At 44.5% G+C, this 12358-nt stretch overlaps 1 protein-coding gene across 1 annotated transcript in view; it reads left to right on the top strand.

Annotated features, from left to right (window-relative positions):
• The window catches only part of C1QTNF2 (C1q and TNF related 2), a 102273-nt gene extending 90941 nt beyond the window's left edge, over window positions 1–11332 (top strand). The window contains exons 2-3 of the mRNA XM_073649515.1: window positions 8736–9007; window positions 9828–11332. Coding sequence (XP_073505616.1) covers window positions 8758–9007; window positions 9828–10480 — 903 coding nt within the window. The 5' untranslated portion in view covers window positions 8736–8757 and the 3' untranslated portion in view covers window positions 10481–11332. The remainder of the gene's footprint in view (window positions 1–8735; window positions 9008–9827) is intronic.
• Window positions 11333–12358: the final 1026 nt, after the last annotated feature.

Genomic DNA, 12358 nt, shown 5'->3' with positions numbered 1-12358 from the left:
CATAGGTCCGAGAGTGAGGGAGCTTGGGTGCCACCGGGTTCCATGGCCCGAGCAAACTGTAACGGGTCTGGGAGGTGGAACCTCAGAGCAACTATACAAAGGGGCAGTCCTTGTAAGGAAGCGGGTGGCTCCCAGGGAAGGCGGGCAGGTAGTCACGGCAAGTGACAGGGACAGTCTCTGGGTAGAAGGGCAGGAGGTCACGGCAAGTGACAGGGACAGTCTCTTGACAGGCGGATGGTCACGGCAAGTGACAGCAGGGTGAGAGTCTCTAGACAGGCAGGTGGTCACGGCAAGTGACAGCAGGGAAAGAGTCTCTAGATGGGCTAGCAGGTAGGTAGCAGGTGAGCGCTCCCAGGTGAGCAGGCAAGAGTCTCTGGACAGGCAGGTGGTCACGGCAAGTGACGGCAGAGCCTCCAGGTAGGCTAGCAGGCAGGTAGCAGGTGAGCGCTCCCAGGTGAGCAGGCGGGCAGATCCATAGACAGACTGACAGGTGTTGGAAGGCAGACTGTTGGACCACAGGAATGCAAGCAGATAGACAGGAATCTGGTAGGTATCAAGCAGAGGTCTGGCAGGAACCTGAGGGCTGAAGCAGAGTTGAAAGGCTTTGCAACAACATTGCTCGGGCACCTCCATTTTGGAGGAGGTGCCTTATATATGTTGAGGTCCTCCGGCCATTGGCCGGGGACTCCTTAGGACGGCGCGCGCGGCCCCTTTAAGAGAGGGGGAGCGCGCGCGTGCGCGCGCGTTCTAAGCACAGAGGCCGGGAAGCAGCGCGCGCTGCCATCAGAGCGGGAGGGAGGCTCCGGGCACGGAGCGGAGAGGTGAGGGGAACGGCGTCCCTGCCTAGCAGGAGGCAGGGACGCCGACGCTACATGCAGCAGCAGCATCTCTATGCCATATGCTCTATGCCATACAGGCTCTCAGCCTGCATGCAGAAGTTACTTTGATTATGCACTGCCCATGATCAAAGTAAGTTCCTGATGCCTGGTGACCTGGATGTTGTCATGACGACATTGGGTCACCATGGCAACTACCGGGACCCGGCAAAGACAGCACGGGACCCCGGAGACAAGTTAAGTAAGCCGCTCTTACCTCCCCTTGCTCCCGGAATGCTGCGATCGACTTCAAGGCTATGTTCCCACAATGAGCTTTTGGTGAGTTTTTGATGTTGCAGAATTTCTGCACCTATTAAATAAATTAGGTTTCATGCATTTTTTTCATTGCATTTTTGTGCAGGTTTTTATTGTGTGGATTTGAAACACGCACCACAGCTCAGTTTACGCTGATTAAAAAAAGTACCAGGAATAACTGCGAGATGTGCACGGCTTTCTCTTGTGGTCCGATAGAGAATGATTGAATCTCCATTCACGAAGGGGCTCTGCAAAGCTTGGTTCCAGAGTCTCAATCTCAGGATTGCTAGGGGGTCCCAGCCATCGGACCCCCAGTAATCAGTACACCGTGCTTTATAGTGGACAGCTTACTAGTGGATAGCTTACTATTTTAGAAATAACCCTTTAACTTCATATTTAGTCCAGTAAGATTAATGTGTCACCCAGGGGGAATATAGGGGACTCGGTACCTGGGCCTTTTACCTTGTTTAGGAGGTCACGGCAGTCAGCTCCCGGGTCCGTACTCTGGGTCTCTCTTTAAAAAGGAGTTGTAGTGTACAGTTTGTTTCGTGACGCCACCTGTGGTTTCCGGTAATGGTTACCGGCGCTGCTGCAGACCTCCGGGGGTGATGGGATGGCAGCTGGGATGTTTTGCTCCCCACAGGCGGAGTGGGCCCCCGGGACAGTGTAGTTGCAAATGGTGTTGATGCTGGGACTTGTGGTGCAGGAGAGATGGTGCAGCGGAAATAACTAACAGAGGCAGTGCAGTGCAATCATCCGAGTTTTACTCACAGTTCTTGTTCAAGGTTCTCAGGTACACTGTACGGGTGTCAGCCTCCATGTCGCACTGCGTCCACCAGACCAGGGGTTCAGCACTTTCTCAAATATATCAGGAGCGCTTGACGGAACCCCACTTTCTTTATGTTCCTTACTAGACCGACTTCTCATGCTGGGTCTTGTCCCTCCTGCCCTGCTCTTCCCACACACAGTCCCGCTCGGGTGCTCTGAAGTCCCTTCTGGGCAACCTGGAGTTCCTGGACCTGCTTGATGCCCTTCACGGTGACTAGGATGAGACTGTGGCGACTGCACCATGGAAGTGCAGAAGCCTCCGTTTTTTCCAGCCGAGACCTGGAGTAACACGGCTGGGCCAGGGACCGGTCCCTTCCTGCGGCCTGATCCCTCTGACACCTGGCAGATTCGGTGTGTATGGGTGCCGTCCTGCACTCACCGTACCCCCTGGGATCCCTTCTATAAAACGGAGCCTTTCTCCTCTGCTCCCCTCCTGGGCCTCTATTACTAGGCCCCACTTATGGAGCAGAGCTCCTGAAGAGACTCTGCTCCCCTCCTCTCCTTACTACTCACTGACTGACTGACCGACTCTCCTGCCACCCTAAGATGACTTCCCTTTTTATACCTCCTACCATGGTGCTCCCTTACTCTATATCCTCCACCCACACCCACTACTGGTTCCCCCTCTCTGGTTCCCCCCACTCCATCCAGGGACAGGGCTCAGCAGAAACACAATGCATCTTGCCCTTCCAGCCGGCCTGGAGCAGTGTAGTGTTGAATGTGGGTGTTGGGGTTCTGGGCAGCACTCCCTCCTTACCTGAGAGAAGGAGGCACCACACCTCTGGGTGAGGTGCAGTACCTCTGTGGCGACTGAACCCTCAGGGGCGCCTCATTAACAGGGCAAAACCAAAAAGGTGCCTCAAGGAATCTGAGACATCCACTTGATGTTTTATGGTGAATACTGTATAGATACACTGCAGTTAGATATCATGTGTAGAGAGCATTTCCCTTTAAAGGGAAACCAGCCTTAAAAGAAACCTGTCACCATAAAGATGCCATCCAATCTGCAGGGACAGTGTTATAGAGCAGGGGGAGCTGAGCAGATTGATAGATCATTTTGTGGGTAAAGATTCAGTATAACCTGTGCTTTAATAATAACACAGGTATGCAAAATTTGGGTTTATGAATTTTTTTTCAAATCCAGTGATTGATTCTTATGTTTTCTTATGCCCTGATTTCAAAAACACTTCTATTTTAACCATCATGTATAGATTTTGAACATAATGCGAGTGAAAATATGTAAAAGCAAGATGCACAAGAAAATTTTTTATTGTAGTCAAAAATATACACAGTATTATATAAAAAAAATGTATTGAACATTCATTCTGCAACTTTATTGGAAATTAATTCTTGTGCCTTTTCATTTTGTCTTCAAAGCTTCTCTTGATGCCTTTTCTCTTATAGAAGGCCTGCAGATCTTCCCTGTGAAGCATCGAGCAGTAGTCCCCCATCATGTTCACATTCCATCTGTCTTTGTATCGTCTTGATATCTCCTTGAAATCGTCCTGATGAAATCTTTCTCCTTGCTCTTTGTTAACAGCACCAAGGTTTTCATGAAAGTAGTCCAAATGGGAATGTAAAAAATGTAACTTCAAATTCATCAGACAACCCAAGGCTTTGAAACGTTTCAACATGTTCTCCACGGTGGACTTAATTTTTGGATCTTTGTTGTTACCTATACATTTCTTCACAACTTTAAATTTTTTTTTGAAGAATCCCAAGCCCTTTTCTCAACAGCTTTCATTTTTGTTTCGAACACATCATCCTTCATGAGTTTCTGAATAGCCGAACCCACAAAAACTACTTCCATCAGTCTTGCTTCGGACAGTCCCTGAAACTTGGTTCACAGGTACTTAAAAGTCTCTCCTATCAGTAGAGCTTTCACAAACTGCCTCATCAGTCCAAGCTTAATGTGGAGTGTGGCAGGAGAACTTTAGTGGGATCAACTAAACTTTCTGTAAGTAGTCAAGATTGCAAAGGTGTTCTCATTGGACAACTTTTTTGGCTCCATTGAGTCCTATCCTGGCTGTCCCATTTACACAAAAAGCATGGGCACTTCGTGTATCCTCTTTGCTGCCCAAGGAGCAAAGAGAGAACGTTCAGATCATCACATATTGAACATCCTTGATCCTTGTAGATTTCTTGAGAATAAAGTCTACATTCTCATAGCTTTCCATCAAGTGCACAGAATGCCCTACAGGCACTGAAGCATACTTGCTGCCATTGTGCATCACAGCTTTCAGACTGTTTTCTTTGGATGAATCAAAGAGTTTTCACTCGCTCCCACTGTACTTAATGTAAAATTTTTCCATCAGCCCATCATATTCACTGCAATATACTAGTGCACCGTCTTGAGAAAAGTATGAAAGGAATTCTTTTTTCTGCTTCTGTACAATGAAAAACAGGTACAGTGTACCAGGAGCTAGCAGGTTCTTTTCCTTTAGTCTAGAGCCTAAAAGTTCTGCAGAATATTTAGGAAGGTTCAAGTCCCTGACTAAATCATTTATTTTGAGCTGTGAAAAAAGCTGTGGCTCATTGGGACTAGCGTGAAAGTATTCATCAGAATCCTGCTCTTCATGTTATGAAACTTCTGAATCAGGTGTATCTTTAAGTTTCTCTGGAGGTGAAGGGACAGGTATTCCTGGACTCTGAGGCACAGGGCTAATTGCTGACGGGAGGTCCGGGTATTTAATTCCCTTCTTATTTTTAAGGTTGAATTCCTCCACTTTGCACGTACAAAAGTAGCAGTCATCACTGTTTTTGCTGTTCCCTCCAGATCATAGGCACGCCAAAACAAAACTCTCTTTATTCCCTCTAGACCACTGTTATAGTTCTTCTACACAGTAAAGATATGAGGTTGTGGGTTGTAAGTAATCACCTAGGCAGGTTAACGATGCAACAATATTTTATTAATCACATTCATGGTAATACCGTAATTCCAGGTAAATGGCCAAAATGCAGTTCTCTCAGTCCTTAAGTTCCCAACCTAGGGTCAGTAGTTCCACTGGCTTTTTATCAGGCCATACTCACTGTCTCCCAACTTTTGGTTGGCCCACAGATTTCGTATCTCCAGTCAGTATAGTCTGTAGCCACAGTCCACGATCCTCCAGACGACAGAATGATGAAAGCCCAGGTATCCAGTAGCAACAGTCCTTAAGAAAGTTCATAAAATCCAGACGACATATACACACTGTAGCACGCTTATCCAGCCCAGTCGGTACTGATCTCCATATCCTGTCGATCCATTCATGGTCCAGAACGCTGTCTCCCTCCTATTCTTTTGATGTCCTTCCACACAACCCATCACAAAACATGTGCCCGTTTTCCTCCCTGGGGTCAGACCCTCCCAAAGTCAGAAGTGATGACACCTTCCCCCTTAAGCATTTACTTTAGATGAAACAATGAAGAATATTCTAAGAGCCTTCACCTGAGACTGCATGTAAGGGCAGGGACACACGGCCGTATAACTCGTGCAGTGATCATATCGCACTGAACGGACTGGCCGGCACCTCTCTTGACCTGAGCATGACAGTGTGATGGATTTCTATGCAGCTGGCAAGCTCAGGTCGGGAGAGGTGTCGGCCAGTACAAAGTTTACCATGCGATCCTCGGACGTGAAATACGGCAGTGTGTCCCTGCCTTAAGACCCCCTGTGGTGACGGCTCCACTGTGTCCACAATCAACACTCACACCATGGGCTTATTCACTTTTGGAACAATGGTTAGAGGCTCCTGAGATACTGATGAGAATAGTGGAATGCTGGACACTTTACAAGTAAAATTAGTGCCCATACACTGACGAGCAAGCAGAGCATTAATAAAACACAACCAGCAAATCTCTAATAAAATGCAATAATAATATTGATGAAAATGGTGGTCCGTGCTGGAAAAGTATCATAGTAACTGGGCAGCTCCTCACATACACAAACAGTACACACTACATGTAAAGCCCACGACTTGTCCTGATCACCTAGTTGTACCCCAAAGTACTCTTAATACACTTTTCTAATGAAATGTAGCAAAAGTTGTTGAGTGAATTACCACACTCTCTTGCAGCAATTTCATTCACGTTGTTAGAAACAGAAGCTTAATCCACCACAACCACTAAATACTGAAAGGAATGGTGGTAAGCAGCGCACCACCACACTCTTATGACCTCGGTCTAAAAGAAAATCTGCCTTTGCTCCTCATAGCAACTAATCACAGTGCAGCTTTCAGATTGTGTACTGCTGATGTAAAATGAAAGCTGTGCTCTGATTGGCTGCTTTGGACACCACTACATTGTTATGAACTGTGACAAAAAAATGTTTTGTCTTTACTGCCAATAACAACCAATCACAGCGCAGCTTTCAGTTCTTATCCTGCTGAGGTAAAATGAAAGATGTGCTATAATTTGAGGCTACGGACACCACCACACTCTTTGAAAGCTGGGCTAAGTAAATCATCTCTGCCCACAGCAGCCAATCGCAGCACAGCGTCCATTAATTTCTAACCAATCTAATGACACCAAAATCATCCACCAAAGGTCACGCAAAGGGGTCAAAGTATGGTGCAAGAAAAAGCCAATGGAGTCAGTGTTTGTGAAAAAACTGTATGTGCTGGAATATTTTAGCTATTTTTAGTGAGGTCATTGATTGAAACTATATAAAAATCACATCTTTTCAAACAATTTTACCCTTGCAGACCTGTGTAATGTAAACCTCTGCTCTGTCGGAGGATTTGGGTCCCGTGGGCGGCCTGATCAGTGACTGACAGCTATCTTTGTATGAACACTTATAAAAAGGAAGCTGTCAGTCACGGATAGGACTGGACCCAAAATCCCAGAAAGAGCAGAGGGTTCAATGATGAAAACACAAATTAGGCCGGAGACACACTAGCGAATTTAAAATCGGTCCGATTTTGATGTAGGAGAGTTGGACGAGTGTTCTGCGATTTTGTTTCCGATTCTTCTGCGATTGCAATGCGATTCTGCATTTTTTTTCCTACTCTCAGCGTATGTGAAGCTATTTACATCCGTTTTTCATGAGCTTGTGATGCAATTTCCTGGGACAGTGGAGAATGTTACTACAAAATCGCATGGCATTTGGATTACTCGAGTGCCGTCCAATTTAAAATCGCATCCATTGATTTTTACTGCTGAATGCGATTCGATTTGCGATTATAATCGATTTTTTTTTCCAGTCCGATCTGGATAAAAAATCGCAGATGAACACAGAATCATAGAATAACATTGGTCCGATTGCAATCCGATATTTTATCGGATTGTATTCGTTCGATTTCATCGTAAGTGGGAGCGAGCCCATATACTGAATATTTTCACAAAAACTACTTATCAATCTGTTCAGCTCCCCTTGCTCTATAACATGGTGCCTGCAGATTGGATGTGACAGGTTCCCTTTAATGCAAGTGTCACACGTCCACGTTTCATGGTCTGTTTACAGAGTTTGATTTTCAGAGAAACTGCAGGTCTCCTGACCCGAATGCAATAGTCTCGTGTTTGCCTATCTCGGGTTTGGCTAAGTAGACCTGTAGCTGTCTTGTCATTGCGTTCTGTTCACGGACGGTGTCAGACGTGTGTAGCAGGCCTAAGTTGTCCTACAGTCTGTATAGCAGATTTATGAAAAGTGTAAGGCAATGAAGGAAGCATCAGTCTCGCTGCGGACACCGCTGGGAAGAACTATGGGGACACGTCCAATGTTTGCTTCCTAGAGCGGCCGGTTTCCTGTTACTGCTCCAGCTGTGTTTAGTATAGCAGGATTCCTGCTGCTTCAGACCTCAAGAGCATGTTAGCTATGTTAGGGTCACTTCTATCTGCCATTCAGAGCTCTGAACACATTCTTGGGCCAGGGTCGCACTACATTTGTGGCTCTGTCAGGGCTGCCATGGGAATTTTTCAAAAACAGGATTTGGATTGAACTCCCAACAGGACCATTTACTATAACGAGGCAGACGGAGTCACTTTATGCTGTTTGGCCTCTATTTCGGCAGTGTCTGCCTTCTTAAGGCACAAAAGCGTGGTCAACTGCATTCCAGCCAAATCCTGTTTTTTGGTGCTTCGAACAGAAGCCTCGACAGAGCCACAAACTTGTAGTCCAAACGTAATGTGAACTTGGCCTTAGCTATATATATGCAAGGCTTGTATCACAATCATAACGCACTTTGTCAATAAGTAATTGCTTTTACCTACTTCACTGCGACCAATAATTGTCAATCACTGCATTCTCAGTATAATGTTATTATTTAAAGGGGTTGTCCACTACCAGGACAACCACTTTAAAATAAACTAGTCTCCCTTGTAAAATAAATATAACACTTGAGCGCACAACAGCCTAATAGCAGCCGCTGATGGCTGCAGGGCTCACATGACATGACAATGCCCCAGGAGACCAGCTCTGACATCATTGCAACGCCGCCTGTGAGTAAGGAGAGCATATGTTATTTTTATTTTACAAGAGGGACTACTTTACTTATAAAGGGTTTGTCCAGGTAGTGAACTTCAAGCCAGGACGGGTGTAAAATGTTACATCATGAGGGTGTCTGACTGCTGGGACCACCATGATAAAGGATCATATTGAAGGTTCTTAAGAAATGACTGGAAGCAGAGATCTTGATAATGAGATTTAAATGGCGCTGTTGGAAAATGTTATTACCTTTAGTCAACAAGTTTTCGGAAAGTTTGCTTTATTTGATGAAACTCTAAAACCATTTTGTTCACGTTCAGCATATCACAGAATCATATAAAGCTTTCTTCTAATGTGAGTCATATCTTTTTTTACAGTCATCCTTACGTAGGTTCCAAAATGATGTTTCTGATGCTCCTGGTTTGGGTTGTTCATTCCTCAGCAGACAACCTTGTCAGCAGCACCGTTCGTGGAGAATCCCCCTACCTGAAAGGCTCCTCTCAGCTTTCCTGTAGTTTACCAGGTCCTGCCGGGCCACCCGGAGTGCCAGGACATCCAGGATCAGCTGGCATTATTGGAAGAATGGGATTTACAGGAAAGGATGGCAAAGATGGAAAAGATGGAGATAAAGGAGAGCAAGGAGATGAAGGTAATTAGTGTTTGCTGTATGGGGAAATTCACACACATGCAAGACTGTCTATTCACTTCTGACATATTAACTTCCTATGACAGTGAATGGAGAGAAATAGCCATTTTTCACCTCTCTAGTTACAGTTATCATGGCAGCAGGTGGAGCGGAGAATGCCGTGGGTCCAAAACGTGGAACAGATAGATTTCTATGGTATATATTGTGGATATGACATAATTGTCTATAATGAGACAACCCCTTTAAGGGGAACCTGTCACCACGAGAAACTCTCTTTACCTGCAGATGTGGTAGTAATTTGCAGGTGAACAGTGTTTAAATCCTGTGTGGCCGGCATACTGGAGCAGCGGCTACAAGGAGAAAATGAAGTTGTACTCTCCCTGTAGCCGCTCGCTTTCAGCCATCACACCGGTGCAGTGAGCTGCTCCAGTCACCGCACGCTATACAGTGAGCACAGCTGTCATCACTCCTCAGCACATTGATTGACAGCCTGCTTTACAGCGTGTGTGCATGCAGGGCAGGCTGACAATCAATGTATTGGGGAGCGATTACAGACGCACTCTCTCCCCTTAGTATTGTTTTACTTTTGTTTATTAAAATCTGCCATGCGGTTCCAGAGATAAGATCCTGTCTATTTAGTGATCATTTTTATTGTCTTTACCAAGGCAGATTTAAAGAAAAAAAAGAGTACTCAGGGGAACAACGGGGTTACAATAAGAGCACAAGCTGGCCACTTTTGACCTGGTGACAGGTCCTATTTAAATGTACAATTTGCAAAGTTTTACTGCAGGTAAGTAACCCAGCCCATACCTTCCTTCCTTAGGTACTCCTGGTCGGGTTGGAAATCCAGGAAAGCACGGTAGCAAGGGCAAGCAGGGTGCCATAGGAAGAGCTGGCCCAAGAGGACCCAAAGGCATCCGCGGTGATCCTGGAAAAGTAGGGGAAGGAGGAGTAAAGGGTCCAAAAGGAAAAAAAGGTGATACAGGAATGCCTGGACCATGTAGTTGTGGGTCCAAGAAAGCAAAGTCAGCATTTTCTGTAGCAGTTACTAAGAGTTACCCAAAAGAACGTCTGCCCATTAAATTTGACAAAATCCTCATGAATGAAGGAGGACATTACAATGCAACAAGTGGGAAATACATATGTAGCATACCTGGCATTTACTTCTTTACATATGACATCACTTTAGCCAACAAACACTTGGCCATTGGTCTGGTCCACAACGGTCAATACAAAATAAAAACTTTTGATGCAAACACTGGGAACCATGACATCGCCTCCGGCTCCACCATACTTCCCCTCAAGGCTGGAGATGAAGTGTGGCTACAGATTTTCTACTCTGAACAGAACGGACTTTTCTATGACCCATATTGGACAGACAGTTTATTTACAGGATTTCTCATTTACCCTGACCAAGAATATATGGAGGAAATAAAGAAAAAGATCAAGGTCATGGAAGCAAAGGATGCGAGCTGAAGATTGGAAAAGATGCTTCTAGTCTGTTATGATCAAGTATTTCTTGTACCCAGAACTGGATCATTTTGTAGCATTCCACATTTATTGTTTCCTATAAATAATGTATGATGTATTGACTGGATAATGCCATAAACATCTTACCGGTGAGGGTCTACTGGTGGTGACCCCTCTAAATCACAGACTCCTTATTATTGGGACCACAAGATAGAACATTTCCCAATCTATAAGGCTAGAACTATGTGGCCAAACTGGTTGGGCGACATCAAGATCACAACGTTGCTGCATCAAATCGCAAGTAAGGATATTAAATGTGGTCACGGTAAAATCCAGCAAATGTGACATGGTCTTGTTAACATGTGTGTCACAACAAACCTCATTTGATATCATCAATTGCGATTTACCCATGAAGCTCCAGCTTAGTGGTGATTTACCACTTATGGACGACAACTATAGTTGAACAAAAAGATTTTTGCTGCCCTGGTTGAGTGTCCAGTTCTGTCCTCCGTGGCAGCCAGATCAGGGCAGTCGGCACATACTCAGTCCAGCATCCTGGGTGCCTCGTACATGTGCTAGACCCAACGACATCATGACAAGTGTCACACTATCATACCATAACTTCAGAGACCCTAGTAAATGTTAGCGGTGCCTTGGACGTGTGGCCGTGGTTGACGGACTCTGAATGAGGACGGCCCAGGTCTGGCTGGCAGGATGGAGGGCAAGACTGAACACTGGACCAAGGTTGTGCAATTATTTTTGCTCAACTCTAACGACAACCTCTCCTTGTAGAATACACTCAGGATCAGTGGTTTTCTTTTATTTCAATGACTAAAAATAAACTGCTTTTTTTTATAAGATTTTGGTGCTTTTTATGCTTTTTTTTATGAAGACTTGATGAGGCTGGTATAATTACTTTGTAATACTGATAGTGGGGCCGTAACCTTAGGCTATGGTCACAGTATCAGTATTTGATCAGTATTTTATATCAGTATTTATAAGCCAAAACCAGGAGTGAAAGAATCAGAGAAAAGGTATAATAGAAACACATCACCACTTCAGTATTATTTATCCACTCCTGGTTTTGGCTTACAAATACTGAGGAAAAATAATGACCAAATACTGATAGTGTGACCGTAGCCTTAAGGGTATATTCATTCAGAATTTTTTTGAGCGGAAAAATCCTACTGGGTTTTCAAGAAAAACTCCACCTCAGGAATCCTTGTTGTTTTTTTACAAGGTTTTCAGTGCTGATGTGTTTTTTTACAGTTTTGACAAGATTTTTTAAGCGTTTTTAGCATTCTTTTGATTAGGCATGTCACTCCTTTTTTATCTCCATGGTGCAGTTTTCAAAACCTTGTCAGAATAAAACTCATATGAACAGCAAATGTTGTATCTGGCTATGGTCCCCGGCCCTCGGATCTTGTAACTGAGCTCAGCCAGGCTCTGACTCATGCTGCCTGTGGCTTGGGCAGTGTGAATCTAATGACAGGTTCCCTTTAACTATTTTGTTTCCCTATCTGTAATAATGTCAAAAAAAATTCAAAGTTTGAAAATTCTTATTTTTTTCAACATTTCCGTTAAATTTCTGATATTTTCATAAATAAATGCAAATCTTAACGACCTAAATTTACAACCATCATGAAATACAATGTGTCATTAATAAAAACTATCAGAACTACTGGGATTAGAAAAAAGATTTCAGAGTTATTAACACTTAAAGTGACACAACAAACTTGAAAAATGGTGCTGTCAGTAACTTTTATTACATTAGTTACCTACTTGCCTGCCCTAAAATGCGACGTTTTCTGACAATATATGGTTATTCAAGGTCTCATACTGCAGGTAGAATACAGAAACAAAGTAGGATTATCTTGGATATGG

Source organism: Phyllobates terribilis, unplaced genomic scaffold (genome assembly GCF_046119375.1).
Source record: "Phyllobates terribilis strain yellow unplaced genomic scaffold, ASM4611937v1 Scaffold_10__3_contigs__length_209671492, whole genome shotgun sequence".
NCBI lineage: Eukaryota > Metazoa > Chordata > Amphibia > Anura > Dendrobatidae > Phyllobates > Phyllobates terribilis.
The sequence above is the reverse complement of the archived record's forward strand: the minus strand, read 5'-3'. Positions and strand labels throughout refer to the sequence as shown.